The 20,565-nt window shown below is 36.6% G+C and overlaps 1 protein-coding gene across 1 annotated transcript; it reads left to right on the top strand.

Annotated features, from left to right (window-relative positions):
- Positions 1 to 2,361: 2,361 nt before the first annotated feature.
- LOC114688275 (olfactory receptor 7G2-like) lies at positions 2,362 to 12,962 on the top strand. The gene is made up of 2 exons (XM_028862893.1): positions 2,362 to 3,266; positions 12,929 to 12,962. The coding sequence occupies exons 1-2, from the start codon at positions 2,362 to 2,364 to the stop codon at positions 12,960 to 12,962; spliced, it is 939 nt and encodes a 312-aa protein (XP_028718726.1).
- The last annotated feature ends 7,603 nt before the right edge of the window (positions 12,963 to 20,565 follow it).

Raw genomic sequence — 20,565 nt, forward strand, 5'->3', positions numbered from 1 at the left:
GCTTAACTCCTGCATTCATATCACACATGTTTTACCAACTCCCTCTCCCTAAACTTAAGCCTATTTCTATTCTCATTGTCTCTTTTTGTCTCCTGGTCTCTTTTGAACTGACTCTCCATCCAACATAAACAAACACACCATAAAAAAAATACAGGGTATTTTTCCTGTCTCTCTGAGCCTGGGTTACCCCATTCAGTGTACCTTCCAGTGTGTCCATTTTCTGCATTTATCAAAATTTCATCTTTTATAACAATTTTTAACTTCCAATGACTTAAGGTGGCTTTATTCTTGTTTCCTAAAACCTGAAATTGCATCATTAGATAATTCTATTGTATAGTTTCATTTTCATTTAATTCAATGAATTGCATTCTTTCTTGATGACAAAATGTTCAAAACACTATGACTCAATGCAATTTTCTACATTTCTTATAATTTCTCATTAGATTTTTCCCATTCTGTTGCTATATATTAAAAGTAGTAACGTATTTTGAATTTTGTATTGGCTTAAGTTTCTAAATCATGCTCAGTTTTGGAGAAAGTGCTATGAAATACTGGGAAGAATGTGTATTATGAGGGTATTTATGTTAGGTCAATTTAAAATATAGTATCACTCCACCTGAATTTGAGTTGTTGATTTTTTCCCCTGTATTACTTATAGTTTGGGAAATATGTGAGACTAAAGCTAGTGACTATTACTACTTTTGCATTGAAAGTCAATTCCTTTAGATTTTCTTTAGTACTACAAGAATTATTTTTAAATATATGCAATTTAGCATGATGTTTATTTGTTCTTGTTTCAATTCATATTGATCTATGATTTTTCTAAACCAAACTTTATAAAACATCATGACTTTCATGATGAATAGATGTTGAACTTTACAAAAAAATGTGCATTTTATTTATGCCAAATATACCCTCAAACCCAAATACTAAGAATGAACTATCAACTAGTATATTCTTGTATACTGTATATCATGCTATTGAATTAAAAAATAAAATCTAAAAAATTAATTTTCTGAGTCATATAAGACACTATACCATAGTTAACCCAATTATTGCATATGTGCCACTCAATGATGTGATCATATTCACATATTTGGAATGCCTTCCATTAAATATATACATATAGATTATTATATTTATAAGCTAAAACACATAATGAAAATTTTACATTGCTGTTTGAAAAGGTATAATAATTATATGAGGAGGCATTGAATTTTGCACAATATGCTAATGAATGTCAGCACAAAAGTCATGGGACAGAAGAACATGGCTCCCATCTGGCTCTCTGCCTCTGTTAATCACATGAAGCAAATTTTTAATCAAGTAGGTCTTCTCCTTAAGGATTTGTGTGCTGCCCTGTAATCACATGACAGTCAAAATTTTATTAATGAATGCATTTTATTGTTAAAACCCCAGGGGCTACAGAGACTGTAAATACCAACCTGAAATCACCATAAAACAGTCTTGCTCAGGTCAGTAGCCAGCACAACTGCCCTTGGATTCAGGCACCATGACTTCTGTTCTGTACAACAGTCAGGTAGGTTCTTTCCTAGATTTGCGTTTCTTGTGAAGTGTATTTACATTAGCCAAAGAACTTGTGCCATTCATTCATGATGACACCCAAGCTTTCTGAAGGTTTTTGACGTAATGTTTTGCATAGGTAGCAGTACTTTAATATTAGTTATGTAGTGGTTGCAAGGTAAGGACATAAAGAGGATGAATGGATATATAATTTGGTATGCCAAAGGCAAAACTAAACCACAATACAAGTGTTAGAGGCATCTTGTACCAAACACTATTTAAAATAATGTCCTTTTACGACTCACTGTTGAATCATGGCTAAGATTCATGGTTTTCTGTGGTATTATTAATGAATACAATGAATTGGATCAGAAAGTCCAATGTATGTATTTATTTACAAATGAGCCACAATTGGGATAAGATGTGTTTAACTTCAAATTGATTTTATATTAATTCTATTAGTTTATATTGGATATAATATTCTTTTTTGGTTTCACAATGATTATAATTTTATTAATTTTTTTCAGTGAAAATCCACATATAATGTACCATTCTTTTCTTATTCATTGGTATAATGTAGTAAAAGAGAAGGTATGGGTAAATAAAATTAAAACAATCAAATAATGGATGGGTAGGAAAAGGAGAGATTAAGAGATAGAAAAGCAGCAACAAAGACAGAAAGAGAGAGAAGTAGAAAGAGACACAAATATGGATGGAGAATAGAATTGACAAATAGGGAAATAACGTTTTCTTCAATAACCACGTCTTGAATGTTGAACTGGTGGTCATTTTTTTCTATACAATCACCCCTGTAATCTTTTTCAGCATCTGAAAACCATGGAATTTACAAACCAAACAGCTGCTACTAACTTTCTTCTTCTAGGCCTCTCAAGTGACTCAGAATTGCAACCTGTCATGTTTGGACTGTTTTTGTCCATATACCTGGTCACAATTATTGGGAACCTGTTCATAATCTTGGCCATCATTTCAGATTCTCATCTCCATACTCCTATGTATTTCTTTATCTCCAACCTCTCATTGACTGATATCTGTACAAGCACCACAACAATCCCAAAGATGCTGGTGAACATCCAAGAACAGAATCTAAGCATAAGCTTCACAGGATGCCTCACTCAGGCTTGCTTTGCCATGCTTTTTGCTAGTCTGGAGTGCTGCCTCCTTGCAGCAATGGCATATGATCGCTACGTGGCCATTTGCTACCCCTTGAGGTACACTGTCATCATGAATCAGCGCCTGTGTAGTCTGCTCATCCTATTCTCCCTGCTCAGTAGCACTGTGAATGCATTACTTCTCAGCCTCACAGTGCTGTGGCTTTCCTTCTGCAAAGATGTGGAAATTCCCCACTTCTTTTGTGAAATTACCCAGGTCATCAAGGCAGCCTGTTCTGGCACATTCATCAACAATATACTGATTAATATTGCAGGATTAACATTTGGTGGCATTACTTTTGCTGGAATCATTTTCTCCTACACTGAAATTGTCTCCACTGTTTTTAAAATACCACCTGTTCAAGGGAGATATAAAGCCTTTTCCACATCTGGGTCTCATCTGTCAGTTGTTTCTTTATTCTATGGGACAGGTTTAGGTGTGTGCATTAGCTCAGCAGTGACTAACTCTCCCAGGGTGACAGCAATGGCATCAGTGATGTATACTGTGGTGACTCAAATGCTGAACCCGTTCATCTACAGCTTGAGGAACAAAGATATGAAGCAAGCCTTGAAGAAACTCATGGGTAGGATGACTTCCTTTTTATAAATGTGTTCTCTTTTTTGGACGGATCCTATAGTTAAATTAGTGTGACAGGACTCCTGACCATCCCTTCCCGAATCCTTTCAAATTCAATGGATGACATAATGCCAAATATATTTCATCCTGGGTTTATTACTTTTTTCCTGTATTTATAGATGTTTGAAAAATTGTCTCATCTCTATTTTCCATTTCTTTTCTCATGTTTCAAATTCAGGGACAAAGTGTGTGGGTGTGTGTCTGTATCTGTGTGTTATATAAAAGTTAACCAGGCATGTGTATTTGTTTATATGTATGCATTAATGTATATATAGACATGTATATAATAGGAGATGGAATTTTAATTGATTTTAATGACTGTGTGTGTGTGTGTGTGTGTGTGTGTGTGTGTGTGTGTGTAGGTATCAGATCATAGTAATTAGGCAAAGTGCTACTTCCAGTATTTACCATTCATTTCCATGGATAATATTGAAATTTATTTGAATTCAGATTGTTCATTTTTGTCAATCATGAATACTAGAAGTTAGTTCATCTAACCATATAATCTCATGTACTTGTTAATCCTTCTGTCTATCTCTCACCTATATCTTTCCAAATTTGTCATAACCAGTGTTATATTATCTGCTTTAAAATCATTTTTGCCTTTGATGTTTACGTGAGAAAATATGGCATTTGTTATTTTCTGCCCATTTTCACTTAACAAAATAGCTTCTAGTTTAATTAATGTTGCCTAAAATGATAGTAAATGGTTTTATGGTGGAATAGAATTCTATTGTGTCTATGTGTCATTTTCCCTTTGCTCATATATCCACTGAGTATTGTTTAAAATTAATTTCCTGTGTGGACTGCTGTGTTAGTGCTATTGAGTGAAATGCATACATAACTCATACAAATTTATCTCTGTTTCTATAGATTTGTGCCCATTTCTGAGGTAGTTTTCCAAAAAAGGTACTTGTCCTGATAGCTTCTAAGAAACATCATACTGATTTCATAATCATTGTAGACACTTAACCAGCAATACTTCATGAAAGATCAATTTTCTCTGTAGCATCATTGCCATTTCTTACTATTGACCTGATTATTCCATTCTACTCTGGTGATGTGGCAATGAGATTTATGCAGATTTCATTGATTGTTAGAATAACAATGAATCCTTTTTTAAAAACTCATTTATCATTTGTTTGCATTATCTTGGGTGAAGCATATTTAGCTCATTTACTTATTATTTAACTGAACTGCTTGGACTTTTCTTCTGTTGAATTCCTTTTATTTTCTGGCTGTGACCCATATTATTTTATTGATCTGCATCAGTGTAAGACGGGGTCATCACAACATGAGGAACTGTATTAAAATGTTGCAACATTACGAAGGCTCAGAACCATTGCACTAGAACATAGGCAACCTATCAAGAACCACATCCCAGAATAAAACTGACTGCCCTCTTATAGCAGACATCAAATGCTCCTCAGCTAGAGGTGGCCTATATGTGAACTGAACATAAGTGAATATCAAGTTTTTGGGCAATATGTGTGTTGGAAGTATATTTTTTGCTGTGAGCTTTATTTTGCATGTTTCTTCTTGAGTGCAGTAGATACAGTCTTAAGCTTCATTTTTCCTGTGGTTTAGTTTTAAAAATAAATAAAATTCATACTAAACTGGTACTAAGAAAAATTATTACTTTTGATCTAAGATTTGTATAACTTTACCTTTTAACTCTGTCATAACACGATGTATATGACTTAAAAATGAATTTTATACTTATAATAATGTAATGTAAAGCTCCTTTTTAAAAAAGATTTGTTTTTATTGTAGCTTTTGATTATTTTTCTACATGTCTCTTTCTGTGTGCATGCACATAGATGTAAGTGACCAGGGAATCCAAACAATGGTGTTGGATCCCCTGGAGCTGGAATTACAGGTGTTTATGAGCAGCCAGATATGCATATTGGGAATAGAATTCAGATCTTCCTGCAAAAGCAATCTACACTGTTGTGTATAAAAGCAAAGAGAATGTACCTGAGGTACCTTACGTTAAAGAAGAAAAGAAGACCTGAAAAGGGTTTTATGTTTTTTTCTAAAAGAAGGGCATGGGTAACAAAACATTCAAATATTTTAAATGGTTTTTAGAGTTTAGGAAGTGGTGGAAAAGGAAGTATGAAAAGTGAAGCAGAGTTTGATCAGGACACAGTATACTTATGAGTGAAAATATTATAATAATTCTCTTAATATATATAAAGAGTGTTAAAATAAAATAAAACTTTTCTAAACATCACTTTCTACTGATTAAGAGCCTCCTTTAGGTCTTTATTTAAGAAAAAATTTCCCAAAAGTAGTCTCCATCTAGATACACTACCTCCATATCTTTTATTCCTGTTTTATTCTGTGACAGTTAGTGTTAATTGTCAACTTGATCTTGTGATACTGGACCCTTGCTGTCTTCCTTTGCACAATCCCATTTCTCACTCCTTAGTGATCCATTGAGTTTCTTGTGTTCTAAATATTCACCGTGATAGTTTTGGTGTATTCTATATGGTTGTTTTCTGTAAAGCTCATGTTTAAATATTTTGCCTTTTCAACAATCTCTAGAGTTTGACCCTTTATTTCCTAACTAAGCCAGAAGGATTTGGCCTTTATGAGTAAGTTAATAGTACTATTAAACGGATTTCAGAAGTGACCTGGATTTACTCTTTTCTTCTGCCATATATAGATAGTATCTCACCTATATGGAGGTCTCAACATTCAAGAAGTCACCCTGAAAGCAAAACCCTCAATTGAAACAGACATTGACACAGCTGTGGCCTTGAGCCTGAACCCGAAGCCTCTAAAATTGAAATAAAATGAGTTTTATAACACCTGATCTGTAGCCATTCTTTTAAAGCAGGTTTAAATTGATTCTAAATATATTCTGAGTGCTTTCAGTTTCTGAATATTTTTGTATAAATGTGAGTTGTTAGCTTCATATTTTTCTTATTTTATATTATGTAAGAATTCCATGCATCCATATAATGTGTTTTGATATAACCCATCCCCATTTCTTCTCTGCTAATTTCTACCTCCCCACTACTTCTTACTCTAACTTCATATCCTCATTTTCTTAATTGCACCAAGTCTATTTAGTGAATGAGCACAGGATCATCTACTATACTATGAGCAGCAGTTCAGGAGCAACACCTTAGAAGGAAACTGACTATCGCTCCATAGTGAGAACCAATATATCCTCCACTAAGGGTAGGACTTCCCAACCCCCTTATGTGTCCATATTGGAAATATTTAGTGACTTGATATTGTGCATGCAGTCACAGCCACTGTGAGTTCATTTGTACAGTAGTCCATGTACATGGCTAGTGAATACTATTTTACTGTGGATGTCCATTATTTCCAGCCCTTACAATTTTTCTTCCCTCTCTCTCTCTTTTTTTTTTGATTTTGGAATCATAGTTCTTTATTGCTCAGCACAGCCAGTACATATTTCAAAACCTTTATATTGTACAGAAGTAACTGTAGATGTGAAGGTATGAGGGATTTGGTTTCTCACATAGTGGTATCTTAGCCTATGCATTCATTACCAAATTCTTCAGTTTCTTTTTTTTCCTTGAGAACATGAAATTCCAGATTCTAGAATCCACAGGGGATTGAAACATTTTAGGGAAATCAGCTTTGCTGTTATTGGACCTATGATTTCTCTTAGGAATACTTTGTCTACATACATCCCACAATCCTATCTCTTTAATAACCCTCATTAAACACATGTTATTTTATTCATTTCTATAATATTTCCTGTAGTAGTTCTAAGATACATATTTTAAGATACATTTTTTCTTTTATTTTACAATACTAGTCAGTTCTACATAACGTCCCTCTCTTATGTGATTAAATCTGATGCTTGATGACTGGGGTACACTATATATGGCCCATTTGGAGCTAAGCACTCTGTAGTCTCTTAGTCTCTCTCTTTGCATGTTGACCAATTTTGGGTCTCTACATTTTCATTCTCTACTGTATAAAGTCCTCAGAAGAGCAAAGAAACACTAATCAGAGAGGAAGAACTTGAATTTGATCATAAAAGTTTCACTTACTCCCATATAACATTCATGCCACTATTACACCACTGACCATAAATTGTCAGAGTCCTTAATTGAAATTTACTAGGTTCATCATTAAGAACACTGCTGTAGTTTTTCCCCCTGTCATAAGTAGAAATTTCTAGTACTATGAAAGCTATCCAATAGCATTAAAATTTCCAGGTGAGTACTAGTTTAGTTTCTACACAACCTGTGTTTAAAAAATAAGCTATCTTTAGCAACAGAGTATTACCAAGATCAGTTGAAATATTCTGTGATATTTAAGGGATTCCATTGGTCAATAATTCAAGAGGGGTGACCCATAACTAGCACTGGACATTCTGCTTGACCATATATGTTTTCTGGAATAGCTAGTCACATCCCATTATAGCATTATTCCATTTACACTGTTTTTTATATGTAAACATATATATTTTAGTAAGATTCTACAGTTTAGGTTTCCATATGGATTTAAAAAAATCTTTACTGTTAGCTACCCTTCCTCTTAGTCTTGCTCTTCCCTGTCATCCCATCAACTATCCCATTTAAGCCTAATTGTTCTATTATTCCCCTTACCCCCTTCATGTCACCTGCATTCTATCCCATTCCCTTGAAAGGTCACTTCCATTGTCCCTTTATGAATGTCCTCATTTCTATGGGTAAACTTATCTAAAAACTATTTGAACATAATTTAAAATGTCTAAGGAGTCAAAGCTAGTATTGTAATATGAGAGAGAATCTACAATGCTTGTCTTTAACTGTCTGGGTCTCCTTACTATGAGTGACATTTTCTAGCTCTATTTACCTGCAAACTTTATTTCATTATTGTTGATAGCCGAACAATATTACATTGGGTATAGGTGTTGTGGAATAATCTTTTCTTGCACTATGAAGATGTGTCAGTTTGATTGGTTTGATAAAAAGCTGACTGGTCAATCGCTAGGCAGGATTTCCAGGCACAGAGGACACTTGGAAGAAGAAGGGAGGAGTCACCAGCCAGATGCATAGCAAGCAGCATGGACATTAGAAATTAAAGGTAACTGAGCCATGTAAAAGTATATAGATTAAAAGATATGGGTTAATTTAAGTAATAACAGCTGGTTAGAATGTACCTAAGCTATTAGCTGAGCTTTCATTATTAATAATAAGTCTCCATGTCATGATTTAGGAGCTGGCTGGTGGGACATAGAAAGACTACTTACATATATGTATCATATATTATTATATATTCATCAAAGGATATCTAGGCTATTTCCATTTTCTTGCTACACAAAGTGGCAATAATCATGAATTAGCAAGTATTTCTGTAGAATGATGTGGAATCTTTAGAAATTTATCCAGATGTGTTATAAATGGATAATATTGTCAACCTATTTGTAACTTTTTGAGGAACCTCTTCACTGCATAGTAGCTACACCAGGTTGCATTCCCACAAAAACTAAGTGAATGGTGAAAAATATTTTCTTTCTGTGTTTCTGAAGAAGCATATTAAAAGTATTCTTTGCATAAAATTCTCATTTATTTTCATAGTTCACTGTATTGACAAAGTACTGTAAAGTTTATTCAATCTGAGATTTTTGTAACTGCATTTTCTTTTCCTTCAGAATGGTTTCAAAGTATATTTTCTTTTACACTAAGGGAATGATTTGAAGTCTTCATTTTTTTTAATCAAAATGCCAACTCAATATGCAACCAAACAAAATGCATTAATAATAGATGTGGTTGGATGTTAACCAGACTCTAAGAAGTGGATGGTGGTGGTCTGAAAGCAATTGACCCCCATAGGCTCATAGAGAATGTCACTATTAAGAGGTCTGACCTTGCTGGAGTAGGTGTGATTTTGTGAGAAGTATATTAATGTTGGGGGGGGGGGTTTGCGGTCTCAGAAGCTAAAGCCTTGCCAATGTTACATTTACTTCCTGCTGACTGCAGATCCAGATGTAGAAATCTCAACCACCTCTCAAGAACCATGGACTAAATCTCTGAACTGTAAATCATTCCCAAAAAAGTGTTTCCCTTTATAAGAGTTGCTGTGTTCATGGTATCTTTCCAAAGCAATAAAACACTAAGGCAGAAGTTTGAACCAGTGACTAGGGTATTGTTGTGATAGGCCTGATCATGCTTCTGTTTGGAGGAATGCATACTTTGGGAATTTGGAAAAGATAGCAGTTGAACATTTCAAGTGTGATTTAATTGGCTATGCTAGTGGAAGACAATTAATTGTACTGAGAGTGATTTGAATTGTGGGCCTGGCTCAAGAGGTTTTAGGAGAGAAGGATGTTAGTAGGTGGCTTGGAGACGATTCTTACAATATTTTGGTGAAGAATGTGGCTGCTTCCTGCCATTGTCCAAAAATCTGCCTGAGATTAAATTGAAGAGTTTTGGATTAAATGGATTGGCAGAGGAAATTTTAAAATAGCCTAGTATTAACTATAGTGTGTAGTTATTAGTGTTCACTCTGATGAAGAGGAGCAAGCTGAGCAAGGAAAAACTACAAAATGTACAGTTCAATGAGAAAAGAGATACCAGGAAGTTGAATGGAGCTAAATCCTGTCTTCAAGAAGATAAGCAGATTAAAGAAAAACCTGAAGTTAAATGGAATAAAGGGAGTGGTGACCTCAGGGCAAGACACCACCCAGGTAAGCTTCCAACTTGTTGAAAGGAACTTATGAAAAGTTCAGAGCTAGGTGTGGAGGTGCATACCATTAATCCGAACACTTCAGAGGCAGAGACAAGCTTATCTCTGAGTTCAAGCCTAACCTGGTCTACAGATTCTAGGATAGCCAAGTTTAGACAGTGAAGGAAACCATTGAAAACAGAAAGCTAATGAAGATGTAGTTGAACATGGGAGCCATGTTCCAGCGCCAGAAAGCAGCAGAACTTGGCAGCATCAGCCATGTGAATCTGGCTTTACAGTTAAGAATAGAAGAAAGGAGTTATGGAATCTCCCTCTTGATTAAGAAAATCTGATGTCATGCATGTGCTGGGGCGCGTCCCTGACTGGAGGCCTAGAGAGGCAATTGTGTGAAACTGTGGAATGCCTTGGAGACCCCAAAATGTTAAAGATGCCAGAGCCATGAGATACTTGCCAAGGAAAGCTGCTAACAGGGAGTGGGATAAAGCCAAGAAAAGGAAGTGTGTTGCAAAGCTGACAGGTGCTGGAGACCTGAAGAGTACTTTGACATCAGACATGGAGATACAAATTTGGAGTTTGACCAGTCAGTTTTTGGTCTTGTTTTTGTTGAGGATTTCATCACTATGCTCCCCCTTTTCCCTTATGCAATGGTAATGCATATGTTCTGCCACTATAAATTGGGAGAATTTTGGTTTTATAGAGGATTACAGTTAAGAGACTGCCATGAATCTCATAAGAGACTTTGGCCTTTTATAGGATTGAGACTATTATGGTCTATGATGGCTTTTGAAGTTGGACTTAAAGCATTTCTTTATTATAATATTGCTACAAGCATATGGTGTCCAGAGAGTGGACTGTGGTGGTTTCGAAGAAAATGGACCTCATTGTCTCACAGGGAGTGGCACTATTAAGAGGTGTGGCTTAGTAGGTGTGGCTTTGCTGGAGTGGGTGTGGCTTTGGTGGAGTGGGTGTGGCTTTGGTGGAATGGGTGTGGCTTTGCTGGCGGAGGTGCACGACTACAGGAGGGGCTTTGAGGTCTCAGATAAAGTGCAATCCTAATTAGTCTTGATCAATAAAAATGCAGAGTGAGGTGTTAGGGTGAAAGCTGAAAGATCAGAGAAACAGAGCAGCCAGCCACCAGAAACTTCTTACCTCTGTGAAATCTCAGACATAAATGGCATCCCCCTTCTATGAATCCTCAGACTGAATGGACAATATCCTGTCTTTACCCACCTTATATTCCTGCCTCTCCCTGCCTTATGTTCCTCTCTCCACCTCCCCAGTTCTGAGTTCTGTGATTAAAGGTCTATGCCACTGTTGGTTGTGCGGCAGCGCTCATGGCTGCCTGCCCCTGGGGCAGCCATGCTGATGGAGGAGAATGCTGGATGTATTGGTGATGGAAGAGTTGCGAGCCATAGTTACCTTGCTAGAGCCTTATTGGGAGAGAGAGGGAGAGAGAGGAGGAGAGGGAGAGGGAGGAGGAGAGGGAGAGGGAGAGGGAGAGGGAGAGGGAGAGGGAGGGAGGGAGAGGGAGAGGGAGAGGGAGAGGGAGGGAGGGAGAGGGAGGTGAGGGAGAGGGAGGAGAGGGAGAGGGAGGAGAGGGAGAGGGAGGAGAGGGAGAGGGAGAGGGAGAGGGAGGAGAGGGAGAGGGAGAGGGAGGAGAGGGAGAGGAGAGGAGAGGGAGAGGGAGGAGAGGGAGAGGGAGGAGAGGGAAGAGAGAGAGAGAGGGGGAGAGGGAGAGGGAGAGGGGGAAGAGGGAGAGAAGACCATGTGGAGGGAGGAATATGGAAGGAGAGAGTTCGGAAAAGAGAACGCACAGAGGGCATGCCCTCTTTTTAGGCAGGGATGCCATTGCAGGCTAGTGATGTAATTAAGGACATAATCCTTACAGCCACCACCATCTCACCCTGTTTCTCTTTTAGACTGGTTCAATTCTGTGTAGCCCAGGGTGGTATTGAACTCCTGATCTTCCTACTTCTTTCTCCCAGGGGATTAAAGGTGTGTGCCACCACTGTCGGACCTCTATGGTTAACTTGTGGCTAGCTCTGCTCTCTGATCTCCAGGCAAGTTTTATTTGTCAGAACAGAAACAAAACATCATACAACACTCAGAAGCTCAAGCCTGGCCAGTGTTGACACATTCACTTCCTGATGCCTGCAGAACCAGATGTAGAAATCTCAGCCACCTCTCTAGCACCATGTATGCCTGTGTGGCATTATGCTTTCCACTGTGATGACAATGGACTAAGTCTCTAAACTGTAAGCCAGTTCCAATTAAATGTTTTCCTTTATAAGAGTTGCTGTGGGGCGGTGGTGGGGCTTTGCGGGAGGCGAGCAGGTGGATCTGTGAGGAGGCAGCTGGTACAAGTGAGTTCAGGAGAGGCAAAAAAAAAAAATGAAAAAAAAAAAAAAAAAAAAAAAAAAAAAAAAAAAAAAAAAAAAAAAAAAAAAAAAAAAGAGTTGCTGTGGTCATGGTGTCTCTTCACAGCAGTAAAACTCTAAACATGGAGGTTTTCAATTTATGAGAACACTCATTTTTCAAATCTTTTTGTTGTTGCTGTTGTTGTTTAAGGACCAAAACACTCCATATGTGTCACAGTTAATTTATAATAAAGCAACCATTTAACTGAGTTGTTAATAAATCTGTTTATTTATACAATAAAATATCTATCTAAACTAGTTTACATGACTAATAATTTGCTTACTTCAAAGGTTTATATTCTAATATCTGATAAAATGAGTATAATATCAAAAGTACTCAAAAGAGTTAATAAAGACCACATAATATTCATTAAAGAACAAAACACCAAGTTTATATTACAGTTCTAAAAATACGAACACCAAATACAGGTGAACACATTTTCGTTATAAAATACTACATGTGTTTTCTCTGCTTCATGCCTGCAGATCAAGATATAAGCTCTGTGCTACTGCTCTTTTGCCACACTCCTGTGTGCATGCTGTCATTCTCCCTGACATGGTGGTCAGGGGCTCTAACCAACTGTACCTATAAGCCTAAAATAGTTTCTTCTATGAGTTTCCTTGGTCATGATTTGCTGCTAAAGCAATAAAAAAATAAATAAACTGTTTCTTCTATGAGTTTCCTTGGTCATGATTTTTCACTAAAGCAATAAAAAAGTAACACATAAATTGATACCAGAAAGTGGACTATTATAGGGACAGACCTAAACATGATGGATTTTTGGAGGAATGTGGAAGACTTTGGACTTTGAGTTAACAAAGTGGTGGAGCATTATAAGTGATCCTTACAGGCCATCCAAGTAGGAACTTGGAAGACAAATGTGCTAATAGAAATGTGGATAATGGAGGCCCAATTCAAGAAGTTTCAGAGAGGAATAATATTAGCAACTGGTCTAGAGGCCATTCTTGTGATAGTCTGGCAAAGAATGTGGCTACTCTTTGCCCTTGTCCTACAAATTTGCGTGAGGCAAAATTTCCTTAGCTGTGGAGATTTCAAAATAACCCATTATTGACTCTGTCATGTTGTTCTTAGTAATCACTCTAATGCAGCTCTATAATGAAGAAGAGTAAGCAAGACAAAAAGAAAAAATGTACGACTTGAAACAAAAATAATTACAAAGAAATTTGATGTTGGAACCAAGTCTTGCACTAAAAGAGATAAGGAGAAACTTAAAGTAAAATGAAATAAAGCTAGTGAGGACCTCAAGAAAAGACCATACCAAGCTAATATAGAAAATTATGAGAGGAACTGGTTTAAAGAATTGTCTGCTCCTAAAAAATAATGACAAACCAAAGGTTAAGCATATATAATTCAAAGAGAAGTCCAGGCTACATATCAAGCAGACAGCAAAACTTAGCAATGCCAGCCATGTAGTTCAGGATGTAGAGTCATGAAGAACACACTAGTAAAGGGGTTGTAGAATCTCCCTCCATGGTAGAGGAAAGTCATTTAGGTGAGATGTATAGTAGGTGAGCCACTGCACTGAGGCCAGAGAGGGATTTATTCATTTTATTAATAAATCAACTGAAGTCTGAATTGCATTGGAGACCCAAGGATGTGCAGATATCAGAATCACCATACATCTGCAAGGGAGAGCTGTATGTAGTATATATAAATAGCACAAGATAAAGATGTGTGTTATAGTCAGCAAAGCTGGAATGATCAATCTAACTAAGTCACTTGATATCAGATGTGGAACTACAGGATTTGGTGTTTGTCCTGCTGATTTTTGTTCTTCATTTGCACCAGTATTTCCTCATTATGCTTCCATTCCATATCCTTTGGGATGGAATGAATATTCTATGCCATTGTATGTTGTAAGTATATAATATGCTTTTTAAATTTATTTACAAGGAGATTACCATGAGTTTTACAACAGACTTTGTAGTTTGACCTATGACGATGTGCTTTTGCATCATGATATTCCTATAAGCCTATGATGGACAGTGAGTGGACTGTTGTGGTTTGAATGAGAATGACCCCCAAAGGCTCGTGTATTTGAATACTTGGTCCACAGTTGGAGCATATGTTTGCGAATGATTATGTGATGTGGTATAATTGGAGAAATTGTGTAATTCTGGGCAGACTTTGAAGATTTAAAAATCCTTTCCATTCCCATGTAGCTGTATCTTTGCCTCAAATGTGTAGATCAGGATGTAAATCTATAACTACTACAGCTCCAGTGCCATACCTGCCTACTTGCCTGTTGCTATGCTGAATATCTTGATGGTCATGGACTTTAGCTGTCTGAAACTATAAACCCACAATAAACTCCATCTGTGTGTGTGTGTGTGTATGTGTGTGTGTGTGTGTGTGTGTGTGTGTGTGTGTGTGTGTGTAAAATGGGAAACATTATAGTAGAGTATAGTGAAATTCAGAAAATGGTAAAAAAAAATCTATTTCATTTTCCTTTTCATTTATTCTTCTCTCATATAGATAAGAAACTATTTCAAACACATATTCTGTGAAGTTAGAAAATCTGAAAAAAATTGATGAGTTACTAAATATATACAATATCAAAATTTATACAAATCATAAAAACCAAGTAACAGTTCTAAAAGATAAAAAGTCTCCAATCTAAAAAATAATCCAGCGCCAGATTCATTTATTTGAGAATTCTACCAGAACTTCTAAGAATTAACAAGATGCAATGCAGATTATTTCATGAAACAGAAAAGAAAATAGAAAAATATGGGAAGTTTTCAAACTTTTTTTACAAAGCCAATATTAACACAGTATGACACAATCAGAAAACACAGAAAGAGAAAACACAGAAATAAAATACAAACTTCATCTTCCTGATGGGATAGATGTTGCCTACCTCACGCTTAATAGAAGAGGAGGGTTTAGTCTTACTGCAATGTGAGATGCTGTGCTTTGTTGATATTCATGGAAGGCCTGCCCCTATCTAAACAGAAACAGAAGAGGTCAGTATGGGAGGACCAGAGAAAGGGTGTGGGAGGAAAGGAGAGAGGGTAATCTGTGGTCAGGATATAAAATAAATTAATTAAATAAAAGATTCTCACTAAAACACTGACAAATAAGATCTGGAAGATGAACCTCTTCCCATTCCAATGCCATTCCCTAGAGACTCCCTTAGTTGTGTCCCAGCTTAGCTTTTACCCTGCAAAACCTCCCATATAGTCCATCTTCATTCTTTTCTGTCAGCCACAGAGATCTTAAAATGCTCAAGTAGGATACCATGTATGGTACAGTAGCTCCAATTTGAGTCAATATTTGATTAAGTTTCAATTCTCAACTGTCATTCTTCACAGATCTATCTGACCTCTTCACTAGTCAAATCAGAGAGTTAAACTGAGATATGCTGGTAACCACCATACCTGCATCTTTCCAATCCTTCATGGTGGCACTAATTTTTTCAATTCCACCAAGGATTCAATATTATCTTTCCTCACTATTTTCCTTGGTAGAGGCAACTCCAATGGTTTCAATTTGACCATTCTAACCATAATAGTCCTCACACCAGAAGTCATGGAGCCAATATGGGAATTCTGCCTGCTTCTAAGTGTACCTATCCTAATCATATATATTCTGGATCTGGGAAAATAAATACAGGGTTTATTCCAAACTTCAGGCAAAACTTCATGAATCACCTGAACTCTGTAACATGAATTCTTAAATGGTCTTTTTAATAAAACACCCAGAAGCTAGATATCAGGGTAAATGCTGAGAGATCAGAGAGACAAAGGAATAAGCCACAGCCACCTCTTACATCTAGGACTCCTAAGCCTGAAAAGGTTTCAGTCAAAAGAGGGCTCTCAGTCAAAACAGCTTTAGTTCCTGTCTCCTCACACTTTATATACCTTTCTCAGCCCAGCCCCATATTACTTCCTTCTTAATGTTGGGGTTAAAGGTATGTGTGCTTCCCAAGCAAAGGCATAAAATCTCAAGTGCTGGGATTAAAGGTGTGTAATTCCCAAGTACTGGGATTAAAGGTATGTAATACCACTGCCTGGCTCTGTTTCTCTCCTAGACTGAGTCAATCTCATGTAGTCCAGGGCGGCTTTGAACTCACAGAGATCCAGACAGATCTCTGCCTCCCAAGAACTAGGATTAAAGGTGTGTGCCACCACTGCCTGGCATCTATGTTTAATCTAGTAGGTTGTTGTCTGATCTTCAGGTAAATTCTATTAGGGTACACAATATATCATCACAGACTTCCATAAGCCCCCACTTAAACAGGAATGCTTCAAGGCTTATTGAGGTCTACTAGTTCCAGTGTTAACTCTGAACCAGTATCCAATGTATCCTATATATCTACTTTTCTTTCCCCCAGTGTACAATTAACCTTGTAAAAAGTCACATTATTCAATAGAATCCAGAAAGTCTGATTTTTCCTTTCACCCATTGTACAGTTATCCTTGTGTATTAGTTGGGGTTTCTATTGCTGCATTGAAACATTATGATCAAAAAGCAAGTTGTGGAAGGAAAGTGTTGATTTGGATTACACTTTCACATTATAGTCCATCATTGAAGGAAGCCAGGACAGAAACTCAAACATGGTGGAACCTGGAGGCAGAAGCTGAAACAGAGGACATAGATGGGTACCTCTCACTATCTTTCTCCTATGGCTTTGCTCTGCCTGCTTTCTTATAGAACCTAAGAACACCAGCTCAGGGATAGCACCACCTACAATGGTATGGGTCCACCCCCATCAATCACTAATTTTAAAAATGCCCTAGCATTAGATCTTAAAAAGGCATTTTTCTCAATTGAGGTTTCTTTCTTTCAGAAGACTCTAGCTTGAGTCAAGTGATCATAAAACTATCCAGGTGACCTCATAGAAGTTCATACAGGAGGATGTGAGAAATATTAGTAGCAAAATTCATATGTATTTTCGTTCTTCACAGAAACCTGACCTTCCCTTTATTTGGGGGTTTATGGATCCTCAAACTGGATCAAATATGAGAATCTGTTCATGGGTCAAGACTTCTTCTTGCCATGATGTAATGTATCTTTTCTTTCAATTGTTTGAGTATTTTTCTGCTTTTACACAGATCGAAATAATTTAGGAGGCATTACTATTTATTATCTATTGCATGCCTATAAACACCGTGATTGATTACCCAGTACCAAAAGTCCATACAAGTCATGCCACCATAAAATTCATATTGCCTGTGCAATGCAGCCCATTACTGGTCAGGCCATTGTGGACATTGCTTGGTTTATGCTGCTCAGGATGATAACTATGATAATGTTACCTTTAGGAATTCAGTGCTGCTTTGTGAGTCCTGCTACTTCAGCCCCCAATTAAACCCATCACATTTAATTCACCCACCTGAGCAGCAGCATTTCTCATCTTAAATTCTGGCACAATGAAAGTGACAACAACATAGCTCTTCAGATACGGTGATGCCCTTTTCACTATTTTGTGTCTTATAGGACTAGTTAAAGGCATGTGTTCTGAGCCATCTGACTGTGGAAGATTAGGTTTTATGCAGCATAACCACCTTGAACCTCAAAAATGCCTTCATCAAACCTAAGGAATATCTGGCATTTCCAACTCATTTATAGTAGGCCATCTTTTGATAAATGATTCAGCCAAACATTCAAACAAACTTTTAGCAATTTTTTTAATCTGTGTAAGCTCCCAGTTTAAACTCTAGAATCTCTACTCAGTGGGCCCATATTAATAAACTTAACATGATCCAGTTTTGTGTTTAGTTCTTCATTATCTCACACACTTGAAATCCATTCCCACACATATGTTTCAGACTTCTGCTTGAATGAATTAGTAAACTCATTAAGCTCTCTTTAGTGGTATTGTATATTTCAAGTACTATACTTTCTCCCATCTAGGAATCTGCTTAGCCTTAACTTTGATGATATTTCTAGAGACAGCTATTTCTAGGCCCTGAGAGCCATTAGTATTTCATGCCTAGCATCTCCTTCAGAGAAAGTCACTCCTGTTTTGCAGACAATGAAGGATTGCTTTATGTTGGGAAAGCAAAAAATGCAATATCTCATGTGGTGGGAGTGTGAGTCCATCTTCTGTTAAGGGTAGAGATATTTCTTACTCAAGTGAAATTATCACTGGACTATCTGGCTCTAGGTTCTCAGCCTCAGTGTATTTCTAACACACATCTCCACCCCAAGTTAGAAAATCCCATTCTTTAACAAATAATGCCCTTATTTTAACCAATGACACTCTCAAAGGCCAGATAAATATTTGTCAGAATTCAGCCAATCTTAAACTGAAAATCAAGTTATTGTTTGATTTTCTCTAACTTGAGTCCTGTGGCTACTGGACTGAAAATTCTCCTCCACAGGACACTGATGAACCTTTATACTGTTTATGTGCATTTAGAGCTCATCAGTTTTATCACTGAGTGTATTGCTGTTCTTCATCACTATATCCCGAGATGCTCGAATTTGGTTAATTTTATCAAAGAGGTAATTTTTCCTTTATAAATTTATTCAGATAATCTAGTAATTTTTCAGTAAAAGATACTGGATATCTCATCTTGTCTTCTGTATATGCCAGAATCACAAAGAAGTAGGCTCAAATGCTAGTGAAGGAATAAACTTGCTAGTGAGAGTGAGGGCAAGCTGGCAAAGAGCAAGTGCTTTCTTCTTCCATGTCCCATATATAGGTCACCAATGAAAGCTTTGGCCCAGATTTAAGGTAGCTTCCCATCTCAAATATCTGGATTTAGAATAGCTCTTCACATCATACGTAATTCAGTCAAGAAAGATCCCCCATTAATTGCAGATGTAATAAAGCTAACAAACAATAGTAGGTGTCACATTTATGAAGTAAAATTCAAAAACTAGATTATGTATATGTATATATATGCTAATAACATATAAAGCTATATGTTCTGAAAATTTTATTTTAAAATCTTACAAGTGTTAAAAAATGGGAATGGAGGGGTGGTTAATGGTTAAGAGAACTGGATGCAGGGTTTAAGAGCAGAGGATGCGGGTTCAATTCCCAGCACTCATATAGGGAAATTGAGTCCCAAGGGATCTGAGGCCCTCCTTTGGCTTCTGTGGACACTCCATGCACATGGCACAGGCAAAATAACCATACACATAAAATTAAACACACACACACACACACACACACACACACACACACACAGTAAAAACTACTATAAGAGGTGTTCAGTAGATATGAGTGAATGTTACACAAACATAATTATCTGATATCAGAAAATTCCAGTTACCATCATGTACATGCCAGTTGGTAACTTCAGGGTTGGTGATGGTGGTGGTGAGATAAAAGATCACTGAGGCTTGCTGACCATCAGATTAGCTTCAGATCTACTCTCAAGGGAATAAGGTGGATAGTAATAGAGCAGGACATTTGATGTCCTCTTCTGGCTTATGTATATGTAAACAGGTATGCTCAGCAACATACATATAGACTACACACATACATGCCATTACATTATTATAACCAAGGCAGAGAGTTCATAGGCTCAAATACTAGGAGTTATCCATGAGCAAGAAAATAAACAGTATAGTGAAGGGCAAAGGTATTAATGTTTATATCTCATGGGTATAATGAGTCCTAATAGCACAGATTCTATCAACATGAATGTAAGTAATAAATCAGAGGAGTAAATGATAATTTGTTTAAATATATATGTACAATAATAGTTTTAAGACCTTTAAAAACAGAGGCTATAAATATTATTAAAATTATCAATATAAAAATACTTGAAAAAAAGATAGTGAAATCCACACTATAAAATTACTATAGTCAATTGATATCTCCTAGAGTTGTCACTACTATTGATAGGTTACCCATGGTACAGCTCCATACCCACGTACATATGGACAGCACTCATTTGAAATACTGTGATTATTAATAAAAAAGAAGTGGACATAAAGTTGAGAGCAGGACATGTTGTGAGGTGATTAATGGGAGATATATAGGAAAAATGGAGGATATGATAGTATATCATTGCATTTTTAAATAATTGAGTATTTTTAAATAACTGAGTATCAACCACCATTCAACAAATTAAATTAAGCTGTGCCATTCAAATGAGATATTGTTTAATGAATAATACTTGTTCACTTTTAAGTTCTTACATTGTATGAGAGCAAGGTCTTTTCATTTCCTAT

Source organism: Peromyscus leucopus, chromosome 7, assembly GCF_004664715.2.
Source record: "Peromyscus leucopus breed LL Stock chromosome 7, UCI_PerLeu_2.1, whole genome shotgun sequence".
Taxonomy (NCBI): domain Eukaryota; kingdom Metazoa; phylum Chordata; class Mammalia; order Rodentia; family Cricetidae; genus Peromyscus; species Peromyscus leucopus.

Bases quoted from the DNA above. Each gene is read 5' to 3' on its own strand.
- LOC114688275 (XM_028862893.1), top strand. From the start codon at position 2,362: ATGGAATTTACAAACCAAACAGCTGCTACTAACTTTCTTCTTCTAGGC. The intron at 3,267-12,928 runs GAAACTCATGGG...CTGCTCTTTTGC, and splicing joins GATATGAAGCAAGCCTTGAA to CACACTCCTGTGTGCATGCT.